Here is a 24,068-nt window from a genome sequence, read left to right as displayed (position 1 = left end):
TTATATGACATGAGTTGCTACCAGAAGTTGTTAATGGGCTTTGTTTTATTTGTTAGGGTATGTGGTGGGCTGGTTTGTCTCTTTGTTTTTTTGGTTTTTTTCTTTAAGACATTGAGTGAATTTTACTTTCAGAAGGTTAAGAACTAACAGTAGTATTTGAAACAAAGTATCATGTAAGAGAACTTTGAGATCTTTTTCAGCTGTTTCTGCTGGTGGCTTGCATTCCTACCAAGCACTCTAGGATCTCACCTGAAGAAAGACCACTATTTATTTTGTAAACACACTGTAGTTTGGTATAAACAAATCTTCACAAATGTTTAAGAATTTTCAAAAGATTTTCTTGGTGAAGAAGATGTTTTGGAAAGTGATCAAATGGATCAAACTGAAAATTGAAATTTAAACCTTTAATGTACATTTGTTTGGTCTAGTCTTTCTGCACGTTGGCAGGCTGTTAGACTGGCAGGGGGTTATAGTGGTGCAGTTCTGCAGGGAGATGGCCCTGCCAGTTCTAGGCAGAGACACTTGATTTCTTTGGTCATGAGTTGTCATCGAGAGCTGCAGGGAAAGAACCATAGCCTCTGACTTAAAACTTGAATGGAGGTGGAGCCTTTCACCATGGTGCACTCTTAGGGAGAATTTGAAGCTGATGACTAGCAATATACCAGCATCACATCTATATCCTAATTCTGAATGCATCAAAATCAAAAGTGCTGATGCTATCATAATACTCCCCAAGATACCCATCTTGTGCTTTGGCTAGGCCTGCTGTGTGTTGTCCAACTCCACTGTGCCTCTGCTTCCATCCCTGTGTCTGCTGTAGCCTTTGTATAGCCTTTGGCCTCCAGCTGTGGGAATATAGAGGGATGGAGGAGGGATGTCTGTGTGTCCGTCTGAAGGAATAGACCAGAGCACTGTGGAACGGGTAGGAGTTCTGGGCCTGGGGAACAGGGTGAAGGAGGCTGACTGCAGTGACTGGACATCAGTATGCCAAGGAGAAGAAGAGTCTTAGGACTGTCTTGCATATATAATAATAATGAGTAGAATAAGAAGATGCTGCCACTTCCAGCGTCACAAAATCCTGCTGCCCTATGTTAAAAAACAATAATGTCATGACACTTGTTGCAGTATTATGATTTTATATCTATCTGTGTACCATAAGTCAATGTAATGGTATTGCTATTCATGACTGGAATTTCTATTTCCTGACTAATGCTCCTGCTTAGTAGGTGTGAAAGTGAATGCCTTTTTTATAAACAGTTTTGACCTCTCTAGTCTTTATTTGACATATACCTTTAGCCAGAAACTTGCATTTTCATGGAATTATAGAATGGATTGGGTTGGAAGGACCTTTAAACGTCATCTAGTCCAACCCCCTCTGCAATGACCAGGGACATCTTCAACTAGATCAGGTTGCTCAGAGCCCTGTCCAACCTGACCTTGAGTGTTTCCAGCGATGGGTCATCTACCACCTCCCTGGGCAACCTGTTCCAATGTTTCACCATCCTCATAAAAAAATTTCTTCCTTGTATCTAGTCTGAATCTACCCTCTTTTTCTTTAAAACCATTACCCCTTGTCTTACTGAAACAGGCCCTACTAAAAAGTCTGTCCCCATCTTTCTTATAAGCCCCCTGTAAGTGTTGAAAGGCTTCAATAAGGTCTCCCTGGAGCCTTCTCTTCGCAAGGCTGAACAACCCCAACTCTATCAGCCTGTCCTCATAGGAGATGTGTTCCAGCCCTCTGATCATTTTTGTGGCCCTCCTCCGGACTCGCTCCAACAGGTCCCTGTCTTTCCTGTGCTGGAGGCTCCAGAGCTGAATGCAGTACTCCAGGTGGGGTCTCACCAGAGTGGAGTAGAGGGGCAGAATCATCTCCCTCGACCTGCTGGCCATGCTTCTTTTGATGCAGCCCGTTTTTCTCTCACTTGTGGATATTAAGATGTTCCAGCAGCTACAGTATGCCCTGGGGTAGCAGCAATGAAAGGGCACTTAAAGGACAAGGAAGTAAGGAGAACAGGACCAATATGAAAGAGGCATTTGTAAAAGACAGTCGAAATGGAAAAAGGGAACAGAGTAAAAAGGGCACACAGGAAAAAAACCCCAGTTTTCTAAGGAATGAGAAAGAAGAATTAGCTATCATTTAACTACCAGAATTTTGCTAGTAATCAGAAGGCACTGTGATTTTAAACTTTTTATTTGGAAGTGTTCAATTGTCTACACATGCATGTGTGTGGAAGGAGAATCTTTTCATGTTGAACCAAGATATCCAACTTTTCACTTCTATTCAGGTATCAGATTTAGGAGTGCATGTGTGTATGCTGAGTACTGACTGAGTTCTTATAAAATGTTTTTAAGTAAAAAATTTTAAGCAAGAGCACCAATTGTAGATGTTTACTATTAAAACTTTCTTTGTAGGTTATTGCACTTAAGAATGAACATTGAAGACAAGCTGGGAGGATTATTTCTTAAATGTGGTGGCATAGACCAAATGCAGTCATCCAGGGCTATGGTAGGGATGGGTGCAGTATCTGACCAGTCTGGAGTATCGGGAGAACGGCAAGAGGCAGTGCTTCAAGATCGGACTATGGCGCACCAAGAAATACTTGCAACAGATGAAGTGTTACAGGAAAGTGAACTTCGACAGCAAGAGATGATTTCACATGATGAACTCATGGTCCATGAGGAGACGGTAAAAAATGATGATGATATGGATACGCAAGATAGACTTCCTCAAGGGCTGCAGTATGCTGTTAATGTCCCTGTAAGCAATTTCTTTGTGAAATATTGGAGAAATTACTAGGAAGCTTAATCTGGTAGTCTAATCCTACTCTGGCAAGAATCTATTAATTGCTTGTTTGGATTTTGATTATCAAAATATTTATGAATGGATGCTATTTATGAAAATGTCATTTGCCTCTGGCTGTGGATAAATTTTGCCAATTAAGTATAATCTTTAAGTGTCTGTTTTATAAATATTTTATAAGCAGGCTGTTACCATAGAATTAATGCATTAAAATGTGCTCCTTTAAATATATTTAATGTTCAAGGGTAACTACAAACCAGAATAAATAGTGTTACTCAAAGGTGCATACTGTTTATGCTGTTCATAGTACTATTTAGTTTCTGCTATAGGAAGCATCTTGTATGTTTTCAAAGTATGTGGACGCTTAGCAATTGCATTCACACTGCAGGTTGGACTGTGACACTTCATACATGACCATAAATATGCCCCTCCTTGATATCTAATAGAAGGTGTACCTCAGCTTTCCCAGAGAGAATATAGATGACTTCCTTTTGAAAACAGAGCGTCTGTCTGTAATGCAGCACATCATCACTGTTACCCTTCAAACATACAGGATATTTACCAGGACTTTAAAAGTAGATAGCCTTATACATGAAGAATAACCTTCAGAAAGGTAGCCTTGTTAAAACACTACTCTGTTAGCTGTAGATCAGGTGGTTCAGGTGTTAGAAAAAATGTAAGAGTATCATGCTCTTTATTAAAGTTTACATTAGATCAAGAAATATTTTTTTGAAAAAAACCTCATTAGTAGTGTTCTTCTTTTCTTAAAAAATACTTCTGTCTTAAATATATAATAAACTATTCCGTTAAATCTTGCATTGACAACAACACGGACTAAAGTAAAATAGGTATGAAAAACTGAATGGTTTTACAGATGGAAGTGATTTTAATATAACTGATCTCAAAATCACCACAGGTCAGAAAGAAAAAAGACCTTGGGAGGTGAATGAAAGGATACATCAAAATGTCACTGTAGAAATTAACTATGCCCTTTTTATTTAAGATACTTACTACTCCTTTCACTTAAATTTCTGAAAGAATGAAGCCACAAGATAATTCCCTTAGAAAAAGGTTTTCTGTTTCAGCAGTTTGTCATCTTCTAAAATTGAAAAATTGCTTTTCTGTAGTGAGAACCTTACCTGAAACTGGCACTTGGTATCTTAACAGATCAGTGTAAAGCAAGAAATTACCTTTACTGATGCATCTGAACAACAGAAACGAGACAAAAAACAAATACGAGAGCCAGTAGATTTGCAGAAAAAGAAGAAAAGAAAACAGCGTTCACCAGCAAAAGTAAGACATTGATTTGGCAAAACCAAGATTAAAAGAACCTGAAGATTTGGTTGACTATGACTAATTTCATTAGCATTTGAAGTAGTTAGGCTGGAAATTGTTTGTTTGCTCAGTAAAGATGCAGTTCTGAAGTTCACCAGAGACCCAAAACAAAACCTGATATAACAGTGTTTTTCTTTGAACTCTTTTTAGCAACATGAACCCTTGACATATTTTAACATCTGTCTCTCCAGGCAGTTCTCTTTCCAAATATTTTTTTTTAAATTATGAGTCAGTAGCTTTGTAGACAATTTATAAATCATTACTCTGTATCTATCTAATAATAGTTGTGCTTTTCTGTGAGCCTGATAATTTTATATGCTTCATGCATAGTAGTGAACAGTTTTTAAAAAGAAATCTAAAATGGTAGTTTTGAAAATTCTAAAAAGTTTACTAATATATATAAAATAATTTACTGGTAGGGAATATTCCTGTGGTCATAATCATCTTCATATATGTATTTATTTATATCAAAAGATTCTTACCATAGCTGCTGGTTTGTTACTTCAAAATTTGTTTTGTAGATCCATTCATGAAGAGTATGTATCCCTGTATGTCTGAAAACAATTTTCTTCTATTGAGATGCACTTCAGATAAAACCAGAATCATTTCACCTCATGAGGTAGCTGTGCTATATCTTGTAATTCCCCAAATCAGTATTAATCTTCAGACTTAAAATAGAACATATACAGGCTGCTCTGATAGGCAAAAATCAGTTATATATTGTCACACAGCAGCATTAAAATAAGCCTACTCTGAAATCAACCCAGACTGTGTATACATTGAAAGAAAACTCACCCTAACACCAAGAAAAACTCCAAAACCTCCTTTTTTGTTGGCCTGGGAGTGGGACCACTCAGTCCTCCCTCAGCACTGTCAAATTAGGTTGCACCTGTAGTATTCTTGGAAAGTTGAGAAGTTGTTTCAGAGTGGGTGTGGAAGCAAGTTCCAAATCCTGTGCATCAAGATACTTTTCCCTTTGATAGAAAAAGGAGATCTAGGTTGAGTACATCCACAGATCACTTCCATGGAAACATGGCAAGGTAGGAGAGGCATGTGTCCCTCTTTCTACAGACATGTACTTGCATGCTTCCTTTTTATCTCCCAATCTGTCAGTGTTAGTCTTTTGAGATGACAAAAGATTGAAAAATGATCAGGAGAATTGTTAAACAGGTTCTTTTTCTGTCTCTCTTCCCCCTTTTTTTCAAAGTTGTCAGAGTAGAAAGGCAGAAAGAAGCTGAAGGACTGACATAGGTGAGAGCCTACTGCAGTTTAAGTTAGTATTCCCAGAGTAGAGGTTGATTTTTCCATCCAAACAGCAGCTGGGACTTTTACAAATGGAAGTCAATTAACATACTGAAACATTTTAAATTTTATTTGATATTAATGTAACCATCATATCAATAAAAAGTCATTAGCTTTTATGAATCCTGTCTACTTTTCCCTCTTCCATGCACACAAACACACGTGCACATGTGTACACAAACGCATGCACGCGCACACACACATACACACATGCACAAGCTTTTTTGTTGCTTTTGTTAGGAAAACTGCACTGACAAAGTTAACTTTCTTCATTTAAGAGGTGGTACAATGAATGGATGCAGTAGAAGAGCCCAGATTTAGGATAACCATGAAATTAAGTGTATTTTCTGCACAATTATTTTAAAATTTCAATATAATATATGAAAAGCATTTCATAACCTGTATTTAAAGTTATTTTAAATAACGAGTCAGTGTTTCATTAGCTGTATGTTGTTACAGAACAGAGTTTTTGTAATTGTCTCTATCTGTGACTTACCGGAGCTGTAACATACCAAACTTACAAACGTATGAATGTGCTTGTCCTTCAGAGTGAATGCACAAGAATTTGTTAGCTTGAGACTTTCACTCTTGCTGAGTTTTGATGCAGCAGAATTAAAAATTGTTTAAGTAGATCCTACAGTATTTGCTACTATTGCAGAGATACTATGTCAGTTATTGACTCTCTCTTTCTCATCACTGTCATTATCATAAAACCTAAAACATCGTAGCTAATCAAATTGCAGATGTGTTTCCCCAGCAGACTTTTATTTTTGGTTAATAACAAGGGACTAAACTGTTTTATTTAAGGTTACTTAAGCTCTTCTTTATAGTTCTGTTTCCAGTTAAGTAAGACTTTTGGAAATGTAATTTGTTTACTGGTTTTCTTATTCTCTTGCCAGAGATAGTAGAGAGTTTGGGGTTTGGGGTTTTTTTCTCTTTTTGACAGATTAGAGAAAACCTGTGATAAGCTTTATTAAATAAGCTAGATATGGTGCAATTTTTTTCATTTAAGTTTTTTCAACTTTTTATAAAATAGCGGCTTTGTTTGACAGCAAAGCAATTGAGTGTGGCAAGTTGAATTCATCAAGGAGATGCTCTAATATGTATATTGAATGAGCAATACTTTATTGAGTGAAAAACCTGAAAGGGGAGAAGAATAATACTATTTTCTTGGTTGTTTGGCTTTGGGGTTTTGGTTTTTAAAATACAATTTTGCCTCTGAGACTATTGGTATTATGTAGATATAGATAATTTGTATGACTATCCTGGATAAGTTTTAATGCCTTTTAGCAAACATTTACATTTGTGATTTGAAAAAAGAATATAACTTTTCACTTTTGCTTTAAAATACGATTATCCATGGTTCAGTGCCCAGAGGTGGTTTGGTTACTTTGCATCATTTCCAACAGACGGACAAAGTAAATGGTAGCATATAAAGTGACTCAGTAAATAGGGGAGCGCTAAGCTGATTTTCCATGAGCTGCTTTTGTCTCCGTCCTGTTGAAATATCTCTTAATACACAGCAAGACACAAGTTGGATTGGACTGCAATTGGAAATGTATACTAAAAGCCTAACACATAGCTTTGTAGAAATTAGCATTGTTATACCTGGAATATTTAAGTTTTCTGCATCAAAAAAATTAATGTTTTTTTTTTTTGTAGTTAATAAGACATCTTTAGAGGGTAGTGTGAGAACAAATTTTACTCTTTTTAAAATAGATCCTTACAATAAATGAGGATGGATCACTTGGTCTGAAAACCCACAAATCTCATGTTTGTGAGCATTGCAATGCTGCCTTTAGAACCAACTACCATTTACAGAGACATGTCTTCATTCATACAGGTACTGCTTGACTTCAAATTTATCTTTTCTACTATATAAAGAGTTGTTTACTTATGTTAAAAATGTTTTCAGCTCTATGCGAATTTCAGTTTTAAGAGTGTAGCTAACTTGGCATCTAAGCTTAGAGATTCCATGCACCAAAGTGTCAAAAGAATACCAGAAAAAAAAAATCAACATATGTTTAATAAACTGAAGACCTAACTGTTTACAAGGTTTCTTTTCTTTCTTTATCAGAAAGTAATGGTTTGACTTGTAGCCTAAGTGCCAAAATTGACCCCTTTGTAAAATGTGCTCCGGCTGCTTATTTGCCTGATGAGGTATCTCTCTGGTTCGGAGAAGTGAAAAAGGTACTTACCATTATAATAGCTTGCCAGTATCCTGAATGCAGTCTTATGCCAGCATCGTGATTGATCTTGTTCATGAGGAAATTACAGCCATTTCAGATCACTCTTCCGTGCTAGTCTTAATGTGACTCTTAGGATCATGGAAAGAATTCTGCAGTTCATATACTTAGTAAGGCTAATGTTTTTTGGTATTAGAGTATTTTTGGAATTCGCTCAGATGCTGGTTTTTTTAATAGACATTTTAATATTCCTCAAAAGTAGTTATCAGAAACAACAGTGTGTAGTTATTAACTTATGGATGTGGAATTATATTGTTTAAGGTGAAAAACCATTTCAGTGCAGTCAGTGCGACATGCGTTTCATACAGAAGTACCTGCTACAGAGGCATGAGAAGATTCATACTGGTGAGTATAGTGCCTTGAGTATCTTTCTGGCGTGCTTAAAAACTGTTTCCCCACTCAGGCAAGGTTTCTGGTAATACGTATGCAGCCTAAAATTCTGTTGTAGTTTGTTTTAACTTAACAGATGTTATAAAACTTTTAAAAATAAATTAGTTTTGTGCTTTCAACTTGCTCCACTTTTCTTTGGCTGTAAAGTGAGTATAAACTCTAGTAAGCAAATCTGAAAGTAGTCTTCTATAAATAACCCCAGAGTAGCAAATCCTGAAGTTTGTGCATTCATAAAAGTCAAGGTTTGTTAAGAAGTTCTATCTTTTGTTGTATCAAGTTAATTCAGACAATGGGGACTTCCAAATTACATTTTGGTAGATGTATTTATTTATTTATTTTGGAATTTGATGGAAAAGTGCCAGGACTAAAATGGCCAAAATGCCTAACCCCAAAGGTATTAGTATCAGCTTTACTTTTCACTTCTTTTTTTTAAAGGTTTAATTCAGAACTGTTCTAAAAATAAGAGCCTTAGTTTAAAAATATGCAATATATGTCAAATAAGGCCCGAAGTTTTAAGCCAAAGAGCATTAAAGTTTATACATGTTTATTTTTTTATCTTCTTGCACTGCACAAAACCACATTCTTTAACAGGTTTGGCTTCATTGGGTTTTTGGCATTTTGGTGCATGGCCTTTCAATCCCTCTTTAAATATTTTGTAATATGGTCCCTTTGGACTAGATGCCAATTTCTCAGCCTCTTTTTCAGAAAAGCAGAGCTGGTGAATGTGCACAGTGTTTCTTGGCCGTAGCATTTAAATGGATATGAAAGCTACTAACACGCAGTGCAGTGTGTGCATGTGTAAGAGTTGAGAGGGAGAAAAAACTCTGCAAAATGAATTTTCAGAGCAGTGTACAGGGAGTTACATGCACAAATGCCCTGTTGTTTACGGGATTTTTGTATCGTAGGTTGCCATGAGTCCAGACTAAGTAGGTTTCCTTCAGCCAGTCAGCCACAGAAGAGTCCTCCATTCTTCTGTCCAGTGTCTTTGTTCTGCTCCTAGTCTTTCCTCTGGCTCTGAATTGGTGAACCATGCTGCCTCCACTTTGTGTAGATACTATTCTTGAAAAGAATGCTCATTCACTCTCTTCCATCTATCTGCCCACGCCCCCCACCCCCCAAGGCAAAAATTTAAGTGCAGTCTTTACATTTTTCAGAAGTTTTTTGGTGGTTTTGTTTTTGGTTTTTGTTTTTTTTTTAATGAGGATTATTCCCTGTATGTGGCTTTGAAAATGAGAGTCTGGGCAATATAGTTAATTAACACTTGACTGCAAATATTTTACAAATGGATTTAATTATTTTTTAAAATTCAACTTCTAGCTCTAATGAGAGTTGTGTGTTGATTGTAAGCTTTGGAGGGAGGGGGTGGTTGTGGTGGGGTTGCAGGTTTTTTGCCTGCCTTTTTGCAGCTCTTACATATACTAGTCTTTGTTTAGCAGAGAAAAAGGTGCCATTTAACTAATTAACCATATTGTTATCGGGCTTTTTTAGATAACTATGTTTTCATCCTTTCCTCAGCATCCTGAGGTATAGTTTGGTTGTTTCTCAGAAAATCGAAGATGGTGCTTGTGTTTAAATTGTTGAATTATAGGTGTTTTCCTAGGTGACAACTAGTAGCTGGTTAGGAGAACACATGTAAGACCCAGCTTCCAGGAGTGGAAAAAGCTTTTTTGAAGGCCGTTCAGTTAGCAAGTATTTGACTAGTGCTTAATTTTTGGCTTGGCCCAGTTATAGTCTAGCTAATTGGCATTCTACATACCTGTCTGTGCTTTCACTTCTGTATGACAATATTCAGTACTGGGCCTTAGCTGTTTGTGTAGTGTTACTCTGTTGTTCAGGACTGCATAATTGAACCCATCCAGAAAAGCTGAATTTTCAGCTTGCTTCTCTCACCAGAAGGTGAGCAGTGGGTCTGTGTTTCACTTTGATGGAAGTAAAGGAAAGCTCTCGTTGTATTATTCATACTCTTTTAAGAAATATTCCTTATAAATTCAATACTGTATTTTTTTCTTCTTATTTTGCATTTTTATCTGTCTGAATGACCGCTTTTAGCACCAGCTTTTGTACAGTGTTCAAAACACTGGTGAACAACAGGATGTTTCTTACTTTTTTAAAGATGTTTATCAAATTTTCCAGTTTATTTTAAGCCAATCAAAGATAGTGGTAACACTTAGAAGCCCCATTTTATGCCTGTTACAAGCCCTGAGTTTACAGGTGCTTCAGCTAGTTCCAGTGTGATTTGCATTCGGTACTCTGAACCACTCCTTCAAATGAAATGTTATGAGGGAGTTAGGAAGCAATCAATGAACAGCCTTATTCTGTGTAAATAATTAAATAGTTGCATCTAAAAGCAGACATTGCATTAATACAAAATTCACTTACTAGAAATAATTGTATGTAGAGCAGGGCAGAAGTGCTAGAACCCTGCTGCTAAACTTGTTACTGATGATACAGAAAATCACAATTTCAGTTGTAAGAGAGGGAAGAGTCATTGGTACACAAATATTTTCATATTTTAGTTTACTAGGCTCATGAAGATGTATGTCTGCTTTCTTTTTGCTCAGAGTTGTTTCTATACACTTTACCCACTCATGTATTCATGTGCCCTAATTCTGTAACCCACCCTACTTTCCATTTTAAACACAAAAAATGAGATTACATTTTTAAAAAAATAAAGCGACATTGGGGCTAACAATTCAAGCGCCTTCTTCAGTCATGCTGCTTTTTTATTGCCTTCTTTGGCATTTTATAATTTGTATTTTGTCTGTTTAGATTTTAAAATGCCTGGGGGTTTGTAATTGTTACAGCCTTCATACACATAGTATTTGTACTACACTTTATAAGGAGTTCTGTTGCTCAGTTTTAATAGATTTCCAATGTAGACACAAAACATAGGCTGTTTTCGTAAATAATGCATATAATTATTGTACTGTATTTTTAAATTTTTACTTTTTTTTTCCCCTACATCTGATTCTTTCCCACTCACCAAAGTGTTTCAGAAAAATATGTCCTGGTTTCTCCTTACATTAGCAAAAGGTTGTTAGTAACGATCTCCTCCATTTCCGATAGATCCTGTTTGAAAAGTACAACGAAATGCAGAAGGCATCTGAAGTTTCAGGCTTCTGCTAGGAAGAAATTATTATAGGAAACATACCTTCATATTAATTTTTAATCTTTTTCTAACATTATCTTCCTTATGAAGATTACAGCAAAAATTAAGTATGGTATCAGTTTCACAAAGTGTTTCTTAATCTTACTTTCAGAGTGTTCTGGAATTCAACTGAAAAATATTACTTTCTGTGTTGTGCTGAGTAATTAATTAATTCAAGGGCAGCATCCCCAAAGATTTCTTCCTGTTGAGGCATGGCCAGCAGTGCCTTCGTATGTACTCTCAAAGTCTCTAGAGTAGCTGGTGGTGGTAATCTCTACACTGAAAAACCTCAAAACCCCCGTTTTGCCCTAATTAAGCCTTGAAATGGGAATAGGTAGCTGGGAGAGTCTTCTGCCAACAAACAGCCAGCTTGAGTAGACAAATGTTAAGGAACTCTGTGACCATTCATTTACAGAAATGGGTATAAGGCTGAAGGTAAGTGTATTAATGAACTGTTCTGCATTTCCTGGGATAGCAGGATAGCTCCTTAGAGGGCTGTTCAAAGCTAGACTGAGCTGTCTTGCTTCTCTGACTTGGTTTGGCTTCTGTAAGGCTCAGGATAGTTTTCATCCCAAACAGCTGCTCCTTTCTCTAAAAAAAGTCTTAAGTGTGAAAGCAAACTTCCAGACAATGTAAGGAGAGTCGTTTGAAGGGGCAATTTAAAAGAAACACAAAGTAGAATAGTGGAGCAAAGGGAAAGAAAACAGTAAGTAACAAGGATTAAGTAGCTGTCCTTGGGAATGGAAGAGCTCCTGTGTATTAAACAAGAGCAATGAGACCTAAACGTTTTGCCTCATCTTCTTTAAAAGTGAAGGCAAGGACTGGAATTTGATTCAGAAAGTCTCAACAGGCTTGGTGCAAGTAAAACACTGTAGCAGTAAGGGTGCCTAATGAATAAAGAAAACGTGAAGAATGAAACTGGAGTTTGGAAGTTAAGAAGTAGGCCAGAGAGGAGGATTTGCTTATGGACATTACAAGAGAGGATTATATGATAGGTGTTATAATTTGTAAAGGGTGCTGGAAAAAGCTAAATATTATGGTGATTATTAATAAGAAATGGTAAAAGTTAGTCTCTGACTAAATGTGAAAGAAGAGTTAGGATGCTGAGGTTGTGAGCCTGTAGAAAAAGAACTGATGGATGCTGAGAGATCTTAGGAGAGGAGATAATTTGATTTAGGAGAGAATAAATTGGAATAATTTAATCCAAGAAAGGGATTGGCCAAGAAGCCACATGGAGAGGTAAGAATTAATAATTGGAAATAGGGCATAGGCTGACAAAGGTAGAGATTTAGAAATTGCTTGGAATTAAGAAGGTTGAAACTCTGGGCATTAATGATCTGACTAGAAGCAAATGTGTGGGTGATATAGATATTTTCCATTCTAGTTTCTATAAATACTGGCATCTTATTTTAAGGTACCGTATTTCCATTTGTAGAAGGACGTGGCTAAATACCTCTATTCTAAATGGAAAATATACACTCTAACAACATTTAAAATAACATTTATTAACATTTTAATAATTAATTACTAGTAATAATTTAATAAAATTAGTTCATAACATAATTTTAAAGAATAAAATGACCTCAGAAAAATAGAAATAGTCTGCATATTTCTGGAAACAAAAGATAAATGGTTTATATCCCAAAAATCTGTGCAGTACAGTATCCAGAACAAAGAGGATGTTGACAGAGGCTGCCAAGACAATCCCTGCTCTCTATGTCAGTTGGAAAGATTTCTTAGTAAATATTAAGAGGAAAGATTACTGTTGTTCAGGGTGAGTTCTATTAAATAATAGTGAACTTTTGTAAGAGCAAAACTAAATTTCCAGTGCACTTGGAATTTTTAGGTTTTGTCAGAGAAACCTAGATACAAAACAATATCAAAGGGAAGATGTAAAGCAAAAGTTAAAAGAAATAGAAATAGAGTTACTCCATGTTCTGAAAGGATCATTGCAGGGCTTCTTTGTGAGGAAAAATAATGGGAGAACTGCAGATGAATTCAGGGCAATGAATATTGTCTGAACAAATATTTCATGAAAGTAAAAACCAAACCAAAACCAAACCAACCAACCAAAACAACCAAACAGAAAAATCTCTAAGTATGCAAACACCAGTTCAGCTACAGAGTTTTCTTGTTTCCAGCTTAATTTTTAAAATAAGATATTTTTTAATTAATTAATTACTTAAAAAAAAAATTTGGATTCCAACCAAAATACTAGGATTTTTTTCAGAGCAGTTATTTCAATTCTACATACAGGTAAGGGAAGAAAATATGGAAAATACAGAGCACCCTACAAAAATGTTCAATTAAAAGCTTGGAAATGCATAATTCTCTTCTAGAAAGGGTGGGCTTGAGTTAATGAGTTGGTGAGAGAATTGAGTTATTTTTATACAATCGTCTGCCCTAAAAAAAAAAATATGTAGCAGCGGTTCAGGAAGGCTATCTTTGCAGTTCTTCATTTATTAGGTTTAAGAGAGATATCTGCACCTACACTAGAAAGAGGGGGTAAGAATTTGGTTTTAAAGGTGGGTTTGGGGTGTTTTTTTTAGTGTAAAAGCTTAAAATCATTTTGAGGCATCAGCTACTGAGTACTGGGAAAATAGTGATGTGAGCAAGCCCTATGTTATTTTTCAACATCAACAGAGTAAATTCTCTTCCTTATTACTTCTAATAGAGAGTGTAGTATTTGACCTGGTGATTGTATGGAGGAACATTGATTTATTTTTTTAGATTAACATTGCTACGTGTTTTTTATCAGGTGAAAAGCCATTTCGTTGTGATGAATGTGGTATGAGGTTTATTCAGAAGTATCACATGGAAAGGCACAAAAGAACTCACAGCGGAGAGAAGCCTTACCAGTGTGAATATTGTTTGCAGGTAAGATGACTTAGTGAAATCTTTCGCAATTGAAAAACAAAACACCAGTCAATTCCCAAGAAGTGCAGATAGGACTTTCTCCAGGTGTTGTAGTCATGTGCATACAAATAAACGTATAATGAATGGGTTTTTTCTGTTAAGGTGGGTGGTCTTGGTGCACAGGTGGAGCAGAGTCACAACTGTCTGTGCTTGGTTTTATACTGTTGTTTGACACTTCATTAGAAATCAGTAAAATGGATGAGTTGTCAAGTAAATTTGTTAGAATGAAAGGTTTCTTTTCTTTCTGATAATATATTTATTTTTCTATAGTAATAATAAAAATCTTTTGCAGTATTTCTCCAGGACTGATCGTGTGCTGAAACATAAACGTATGTGCCATGAGAACCGTGACAAGAAACCGAACAGAAGTGCCACCAAAGTTGGTTTTTTGCCATCGGAGGAAGATTCTGGTTTCTCTACGCCTATGAAAGACAGCTCCTTGCCAAAGAAGAAAAGGCAGAAAACGGAGAAAACGAAATCTGGGGATAAGGAAGGTACAGATAAATCAGAACAGAAGAAGGACAAAAATGACTATTTGCCTTTGTACTCTTCTAGTACTAAAGTAAAAGATGAATATATGGTAGCGGAATATGCTGTTGAGATGCCACATTCTTCCGTCAGTGGAACGCATTTAGAAGAAGCAAATTCTGGAGAAATACACCCACCTAAGCTCGTTCTCAAAAAAGTTAACAGCAAGAGGAGCCTGAAACAGCCACTTGAGCAAAGTCAAACCATTTCACCTTTATCTACATATGAAGACAACAAGGTTTCAAAGTATGCCTTTGACCTTGTGGATAAACAAAGTTTACTGGACTCTGAAGGTAATGCTGACATTGATCAAGTTGACACATTACAGGAAGGGCCCAGTAAACCTGTACACAGCAGCACTAATTATGATGATGCAATGCAGTTTTTAAAGAAAAAGAGGTATCTACAAGCAGCTAGTAATAACAGTAGAGAATATGCCTTGAATGTAAGTACCATAGCATCTCAACCTTCGGTAACACAGGCAGCTGTGGCCAGCGTCATTGATGAAACTGCTACAGCTTCAATATTAGACACACAGGCACTGAATGTTGAAATTAAAGGTAGCCATGACAAAAATGTCATTCCAGATGAGGTACTGCAAACTCTGTTAGATCATTATTCACACAAGGCTAATGGACAACATGAGATATCTTTCAGTGTGGCTGACACTGAGGTGACCTCCAGTATATCAATCAATTCTTCTGAAGTATCTGAGGTCACCCAATCTGAGACAGTTGGAACAAGCTCTCAAGCTTCCTCATCAGATAAAGCTAGTATGCTACAAGAATATTCTAAGTTTTTACAACAAGCTTTGGACAGAACTAGCCAAAATGATGCCTATTTGAACAACCCGAGCCTTAATTTTGTGACTGATAACCAGACTCTTACAACCCAGCCAGCATTTCCTTCCATGGAGAAGGTCTACACGTCTATACCCGTCAATAGCTTTCGATCGGGAATGAACTCTCCATTAAGAACGACTCCAGACAAGTCTCATTTTGGACTAATGGTTGGTGATTCGCAGCACCCTTTTCCCTTTTCAGGTGATGAGGCAAATCATTCTTCTTCCTCCTCTACACAGGACTTCTTGGATCAAGTAACTTCTCAGAAGAAAGCAGAGGCACAGCCTGTTCACCAAGCATATCAAATTAGCTCCTTTGAGCAGCCCTTTAGAGCTCAGTACCATGGGGCAAGAGCTGGAATATCATCTCAGTTTAGCACTGCCAATGGACAGGTGAACCTTCGGGGACCAGGGACAAGTGCTGATTTCCCAGAATTTCCCTTGGTGAATGTAAATGATAGCAGAGCTGGGATGACTTCTTCACCTGATGCCACAACGGGCCAGACTTTTGGCTAAGAAATCTTTGTAAATAATACTGGCACTTTAGAACACATTTGTCAAAAGGGGGTTGCTCTGTATAAGATGGAGTTCTGTACAGCTTTTAAGAGCGCTATGTTAAAACAAAAGTAAGCTGATATTAGCAAGACCAATAACTGCTTCTTTTTTTCTTTCTTTTTTTTTTTTTTTTTTTTTTGGTTAGTCACCAGTCATTGAACTGCCTGATGTTGGTGCCCCTATCAAAGGCAGTTTATTATTCATTTGTTTGAATCCAGAAAATATTTTACCTTCTATGAAATTTAAAATAAACAAAATCCCCAGGTAAGACTTTCCCCCATGATTGTTTCCTTACTGGTTTCCTTGTATGCTTTCGGAGGACAGTTTATTGTCTGATGCTATTCATATTGTCATTTCTAAGCTTGTCAGTATAGTCATTGCTCTTCAGCAGGGAGTCAACATGTACTAAACACACAGAATAAATAGTAAGTTTCAAAGTCAAGCAAATATGGCTTTAAAAGATGGCATTTTCTAGAAAAATAATCTTTTTTCCATCTCTCTCAAAAATAACTTTAGACCATGTGCCCTTTATTTCTGCTTTGCATTACCTTGAGTTGTGTTTGGAGGAAAAAATGAATTCTGATAGACTAACTCTACTATTTAAAAATCTAATTAATTTAAAATACTTTAGACACTTTTTAAAGCAAAATGCCTAACTGCTAAAGCCTTTACTTCATTCCTGAAGTAATGTGTATTTCTTTGTACAGCTGAATCTAGATGTAACTTTTTAATGACTTTTTCATACGCAGATATCAAGATTTTGAAGTTTTAGTTAAAATACTGTGTAGATGACATTCCCAATTGCATAATGCTTACACAAACTGTGTATTCCAAGATTTAAAAGCTTAATTGTACCTTACCCTACATATTCATAATGATTAACATAGAGCACTTAGTCAACTTGATAGTTTTTGATTTCTCAAAAAATAAAACCATTTTTAGATTTTTAGGTTTGATACGGTTGCATCATTTTCATCTCATACAGCTCCAATAATTCTTTTCAATATACTTGAGACTGGGTATTCTTAGCTTCTGTAAAAACTGTTTTAATTCTCTGTCTAGAATTTTGACAATTCAGATCATTAAATTTATTGAAGTATCCCTGAAAGCTGAAGAAGTGGGCATTCAAATTCCCTATCTTTTTAGTGTTTGCTTAGTAAAAGTCATTATAATTTTACAAACCAAAACTGCTGAATAATGCTAGTGAACAGGATTTCTTTTTCCAGCGTTGGCGAGTGATCAGAAGTTTTCGTTGCATTTCACAGTATAAATAAACCACAAAGTTTATCCCTGTACCATGAATATGTTTTTTTGAATAGTACTTTGTCTTGAAGTATACAGTATGGTACGATAAGTAGTTCTGTGTGCATTTTTAAGGTGGTAAGATTTGAGTAGCATAACTATTGTGTAGTTTAAGTTAACAAGTTACAGATTTTTGAACTGTATGTTCATTCTATTGCACCTTCCCTAAAGGGACACTGTCTGGTAGTTTAAGGCAGTTTAAGCCTAATGTAGGCTGGTTAACCAGGGAAAAACGCACACACACACGTATATATATAGGTAGGTATGTATATGGTGTTGTTTTGTTGTTGTTGTTTTTTAAATAGGATTGCATACATCCTTTTACAGCACTATTCCTAGCTGGTATCTCTCAGATGAAGCCATCAGCTAGGAGGAAAGACTGTGTCTGAAGAGGCTAAAATATATCCTGTCTTTTAAGAAAGGACTTGAGCAGGACATACAACAGTTCCCACTTCTTCCCAAAGCAGTAGCAATATTTTTCTTAATTTTCATTACTAGGAAACTGATCCCACTCTGTCTCTTTTCCCTTATGGTAGCACTATTATAGCACTAACTTCACTTGGTACAGTTGAGGGAGAAAGTGCATTTATTACCCATAGCTTGCTTCTTATATTTACAAGAAATACAATTTATGTAAACCTCTTGCGTAATATTTTTGTATGAGAAAACAGGTTCTGTTTTGATTCATTGACCCTGTGTATCATATAGGAAGGTGTTTCAGTGTGCTATGACTTACCAGTAATTTTGTCTAAATATTTGGCCCCGAGTTAAGAAGAATGAGCATCAAGGGAGAAAAGTAAATTCCTTATGGATTATTAATGATACATGTAAAGAAGTTTCTTTGAAAGAATATTTTTAAACTGCTTCATGTGTGTCTGTTTTTCTTCCTTTATGCTCAGTTTGAGTTTTTTGACTTTCCATTCTATGTTGCACAGACATAATACATATGACCCCTGTATCCCAGGAAGCCCTCTCTTGCAACGCATGTTTCGTTTTCAGTGTTTCATTTCCATGACACCCTAGCTTGTGCAGCGTGAATAATACTGTGTTGGCAGCTTTGTTCTAATGTCCTGTTGTTGCAAGTAGATGGCCATTAATAGTACTATTTGTTAAATACAACAAGCAGCAAAAGCCAAAAAAAAAAAAGGGCAAAAAAAAAAGAAAAAAAGCTAGATTATTACTGCACTTCTCTGGCCCCATGGGGAGGTAAGAGGAATAAAGCCTCTTTCTGCCTAAGGAGATTGACCGAGCTTTATTTTAAAAAGTTACTGTATTGATACTCTGCTGTGAGAAAGTGACTGAGGAGTAGGATGGAATAGCTCTCGCTCCATGCCATCTTCACACTTAGGAACTGCTGCTTGGGTGCATGAGGGAGCAAGGTATTGTACAGAGTGAAGGAACTTGCTCTTCCGTGGAGCAAAGTTGAGAATCCTCTGAGGAACTGTTATTCCTTATGTCGCAGCTCATTCTCTAGCCTGCTGCTGAGCCATTACAGCTATACTCTGTGCCTTAGGACAGGTTGTAAAGTCCCCATCTAGCCCACAGGGACTGTCTCGCAGGGTTCTTCCATGTGTACAGTTAAGGCAGTGGTGTGAGTAGTTTATCTGCTGATGCTTGAAGCTTTCTGTACTGGAGGAGTTAACCAAATATACTGCTATGATTTCCTGAGTACATGCCCTTTTATTCTGGAATAAGTGTGTATGTAGTTCTGGGAGGTTCAACTATGTAAAAAGCACTTGCCTGTTTAATAATTACATTATTTAATAACATTTTCCACTGCTTGTGTTTTGCTGCTTTTAATCTGCTACAGATGCACACTCTTCATTTTGATCTGGTCAGTGTTCATTTTTGTTAGTTTTCCGTGTATGTCTGGAAAAAAGCGACTTTGGTTTTCTGTTCTGTTCTTGTACTGATATTGTTCAGTCTGTCAGCATAAGGCTGGGGTGAGCATTTATATTCCACAGAGCTAACAACAGACGTTCTTACTTAAAGGTCATGCAAGCACTGAATGTGTGTGTGTGTGTGTGTGTAGGGTGGAATTTTTTGGGGATATCTCCTAGTGATAGAGCAATGGTGATTTTTAAAAAAAGAAAGTTGATGACATTTGTTACCAAACTATATATATATATATATACACACAATAGATGTGTGTGTGTGTATATATATATACGCGCATGTATTAATAGGCCATATGTTGGTCCTAAATTACTTGACAGTGTCCCTTTTAGCATGAATCCTTTGATATGTTTTACCATTAATATAACAGACAATGAAGGAATCAGCTTGTAATGGTATACTAATAGGCATTTACATTTTCTTCATTTGATTTGAGAATGAATTACTCATAAATTACAAGGTTTGGGGAGAAGGATTAACCATGTGTATTACTGTATGTTGGTTTACGAATAACAACATAAACAATTTAGATTGGATGATAAAAGAACTATGTTTATGATCTTGTGTCTCCTAGTGTTGTCTTTAGGAAAATTGTGTTTCAAGAAGAAAATAGGACAAGAAAGTGTTCATGTGGAATAACACTTGTATTATTTTTATATTGTACTTGTCAAGTTTTTGGATGACAGAAGCTTTTCATTGTTAATTGAGAAGTACAGTAAAATCTTGCTAATTCGCTGACCGCTAATCAGAGCATCTCATAGGTTTATACATCCCCGATGGTCTCTTCCCCACCTCTCTGCAATGGTCTAAAAAGTACTGTAGCGAGGTCTCATATTGGTAATACTGTACTACTTCACCCAAGTATACTACAGAATCTATAGGAGTATACTGGGAGGTACAAGAAGTATTGAAAACTAAATTACAGTTGTCAAAATAAATGAACAAAGTACATTTTGTGATGTGACATCCTTGCTTTTATTGCCTGCTTCTTCACTATTTTCAAAATTGTCATTTGTAAAGGGTTTCTAAGGCATTGCTGCGAATTATTGGGGTTCTACTGTAACTTTTGGAGTTTATTCTAAAGTATTCATGTTCTCCTATGAAAACTTTCCACTTGGACAGATACATTATATTCCGTGCTTGTTCAGAATATTTTTATAGTATTTGTATCATATGTAGTAACTGTTTGAAATGAACCAGAATATTTGGATGAATCCACTCTGAATTTTGCAGCATTGGATTACTTTATGTATGTATATTTGCTAACTAAATTTTCTTGGTTTTGAGAGCTTTGATTTTTATTCTTCTTCGTCTGCTTGTTTTAATACCATTACAAATCACAGGGAAAATCCTAATACTCCTGGGAATCTGTTTGAAAATTTTAACAGGCAGAAATATGCTTATGGAGTCGGTACCAGTACACATGTGAACTTTCAAATTACATGGTTGGTACTGAAGCAAATGAATAACATTACAGTTTCCTAGTGTTAAATGTTTTACTAAAATGAAGCCTTGTAACTTTGAAAGTTCATTCAACTTACGGTAATGCATGTTTATGTTAGGCATGTAATGCATTTAGCTAAAACTCACTTTGCAAAGGACAAGTTCTAAGAAAGTATTACTGCTAATGAAAAGAAATGTCTTTAAGTTAAAATTTAAACTTTTTTTCAGTTTTAAATTGCTTTGTGTCAGGGAAATAAATTTATAGTCGCTTTTGCTCTACTTGGCATATAAAACCTTATGTTTCCTTTTTAAAATTACATCTTTTGGTAGGAAACACAAACTGAGGCAAGCAAACATTTCTAAGAGTTGTTTCTTGCTTTCCTTAATCCAATGGATGGAAAGGTAATATTGTGTAAACAACATTATTTTATTTTTTTATGCAATATCATGCTGTAAATATGATTTATCAAATAAGGATGTACCTATGATTGAATCTTTGATTCTGCACAGCTAGAGTTTATATATAAATATAAATGTGTCTTGACAATCAAGGACTTATGTCAGTCTTCCTTTATGACGTTTCTTATTGTTATGCATTCCATTTGTTTTGACTTGAGTATTTGTATTGTCTGTAAAGTATGTAATGTTTTTATAGCTTGTTTAAAAAACAAACAAAAAAGCCTGTAAATACATAACGAACTGATCACAGTACCGCTCTGTTCGAAGGCATATGATGATGTACTGTTTGTAAGCAATAATACACGACAGTGCTAACTTTACAAGTAGCATAAGGATAAGTTCCAAAAATACCTTTGGGAGTTAATAGCCTTGTTTGAGTTAGTGAATATTCTTACATCTTTTTTTAGAAATAAATTCAAATGTCCTCCTGCTGGAGTATATAACATTGTTTACACAGCACAATTTCAGTCACAGAGGGGACAGTCTTTAGATCTATGGCTTCATCCGTACACTTTTTGAGTAAGAAATGAATGGCTTGGCTGCACTTCTGCAAGATGAGGAAGACTGCAAAAGTTGAATAGCTGTGTCTCTAAAGGATGAGAGATACTATTCTGCTTCTGTGCTGATTCCTGACAATTCCTCTACTTAAATTTGGAGTCTTTAAGTCCTGATATTGAACTGATGAGACTTAGGCCTCCAGTAGAAAGGAGTAGTTCTCTTACTTCATATGCAGATAAACAGTGAACTTACACGTCACCTCTTCATTTGAGTTGCGTATTTTTCAAATTATGAGCTATGAGATGATGAAATGGGTTTATTCTGATAAATAAACTTAATGTCAAACTTATAGTTTGAATTGAATAGGTATTAGACTGTACAGAGCAGCATAACTATTTGAACAGTCATCACTGCTTTAGAACCCCCCCCAATTTATAAATGTATATGACCTACATTTTATAGAAAAAAAAATGTTTTTAAATGCTAGTCATTTATATAATATGTGCTTTGAAGGATTTGCTAGTCCACTTCTGTCACTTTTAGTACACTGGTATCTTTTATATGTAATGTATGCTTTTTATTATTATTATTATTATTATTATTGTAGTAAAGCATTTCAGTAGGAAGAATTTTGCAACAGTATGAGGGGTTGAACTTTTCATTGTCAGAAATGAATTATACTGGACTTTGTCTGTGTAGTCTTGTCTTTCTTTTAATGCTGTCTGGAAGGGAGCTTGGTATTCAATAAAGCAAGTGACCTCCTTTTATTTTGAAGGCATACTATGTAGTGCTGAATTGGATCTGGAAATATGATGAATTTGAGGACAGAGAAATTAGTACAAAATCTAGTGTACAGAAGAAATTGTGTTATGAAAAACCTGATGATATATATAGTGGAACACTGTTACAGTGCATTTCCGATATAGTGTTATTTTCCTGAAGTCCACATGCCTTCTTTGTATTTTCAATTAATAAAAAAAAAATAATCCGTATAGATAAATTTAGGATAATAGGTTTATTTCAATGATTATACAGCATTTCTTTATCCTACAACATCTATTCCGTCCCTTTATTATCAGACAAAAGACAGGAACCTGAATTCCATCAGTAAAAGTATGTATATAGGTGAGAGATGGTTTTGTAGGACCCTGAAAAGTATGAATTTGTATATTCCTTATGTTTCTGACAGAAATCAGTGAGTCTTTCTTTATTCCTGTGAAATGAGGATTTCCTGATACCGAGAGGGGGGGGGAGAGAGAGAGAGAGAGGGAGAGAGAGAGAGAGAGAGAGAGAGTGTGTGTGTGTGTGTGTATAGGTACATGAAAGATATTTGAGTCTCATGGCAAAAATGATACAAGTATAAAAGGATTTAATGTAGTTCAACACGTGACTTACATTTAATATGTAAAAGAAACATTTAAATTTCATAATTCAAAAAAGAAAAAATAGTTTTGCAGGAAACAAAACTATTTGGATAGCAGGCTTGACCAAATGAATTTTTTTGGTTAAACTTGATATATTTTAAATGACTCTATTTCTGCCTTTATTTCTGCCCTAAAAGCAACTTAAAATATTTTGGGAGTTACTCTTCCTGTTCATTTGACTGTGAGTGTAATTTATATCATGGTTTACAAAATGTGGCATGAAGGATTGGATTGTTTTATCTGTATAATACAATGAAAGATTGCTTTTTTTTTTTTTTTTTTACATAATCATGGTGAATGGTATTGTATTCTTAGGACTGATTTATTCATTAAGTGACTTAATGAGTTTCATCACTTTTGACATTACTGTTTTCTTATGGTTAACTTAGTCTTTTTGGGTTTATAATACCCTTCTATGTATTGTGATACTAAGGGAAGTTATGTTTTTGCTTTATTTTTAATTAAACTAATAGTTTGATAATTTATATTTGCAAATGATGCATTTTAAATGTGGTCACTTGCTGTTTGAAAAATAAAAATATAGAATACTGTTTTATGAATAGACGTAGTATTTTTCATGTTAGATAATTTCAAACAAAATCAGCTTTCTTAATGAGAAAGATGAAGGCATGTAAAGATACGTATCATGCAAGAACTGAAGTGGATACTTTCAACAACTAAATGAAATACTTAAATATTTGGTTTGAGACATACAAAACTTATGTGGGTTTTCTTCCCCTTTGGATCTCCTTGCCTCCTCTGATTATAGAAAACAGAGTATCTGACCTTAATTTTAATCCCGGTCGTTTTAGAAGATTGCACTGGAATCACTTTAATAGAAACACCTAGTATTAGACCAGCTTTCCTTTCGTGATTTTTTGTTTGCACTAGAGGGAATTCATTCAGTGCCAGCAAATGTAAATGAGAATCAGGACTTTGTTTTAAGGTGAACTTGGTTACTCAAGTTTTCAAGTCTATAGGAAAA

General features: G+C 35.6%; 1 protein-coding gene across 6 annotated transcripts in view; it reads left to right on the top strand.

Annotated features, from left to right (window-relative positions):
* The window catches only part of ZNF148 (zinc finger protein 148), a 43,299-nt gene extending 19,419 nt beyond the window's left edge, over nucleotides 1-23,880 (top strand). For 3 of the 6 annotated variants that reach the window (XM_075028823.1, XM_075028822.1, XM_075028821.1), the window contains 6 exons: nucleotides 2,413-2,758; nucleotides 3,968-4,093; nucleotides 7,157-7,280; nucleotides 7,945-8,028; nucleotides 13,980-14,098; nucleotides 14,430-23,880. In XM_075028823.1, coding sequence (XP_074884924.1) covers nucleotides 2,429-2,758; nucleotides 3,968-4,093; nucleotides 7,157-7,280; nucleotides 7,945-8,028; nucleotides 13,980-14,098; nucleotides 14,430-16,022 — 2,376 coding nt within the window. In that variant the 5' untranslated portion in view covers nucleotides 2,413-2,428 and the 3' untranslated portion in view covers nucleotides 16,023-23,880. Of the gene's footprint in view, nucleotides 1-2,412; nucleotides 2,759-3,967; nucleotides 4,094-4,656; nucleotides 4,755-7,156; nucleotides 7,281-7,944; nucleotides 8,029-13,979; nucleotides 14,099-14,429 lie in introns of those variants that run through there. The other 3 variants (XM_075028826.1, XM_075028824.1, XM_075028825.1) reach the window with 3 other exon arrangements.
* Nucleotides 23,881-24,068: the final 188 nt, after the last annotated feature.

Source organism: Buteo buteo, chromosome 5 (genome assembly GCF_964188355.1).
Source record: "Buteo buteo chromosome 5, bButBut1.hap1.1, whole genome shotgun sequence".
Taxonomy (NCBI): domain Eukaryota; kingdom Metazoa; phylum Chordata; class Aves; order Accipitriformes; family Accipitridae; genus Buteo; species Buteo buteo.
Note: the sequence above shows the minus strand (reverse complement) of the source record. Positions and strands in the feature narration are given on the sequence as shown.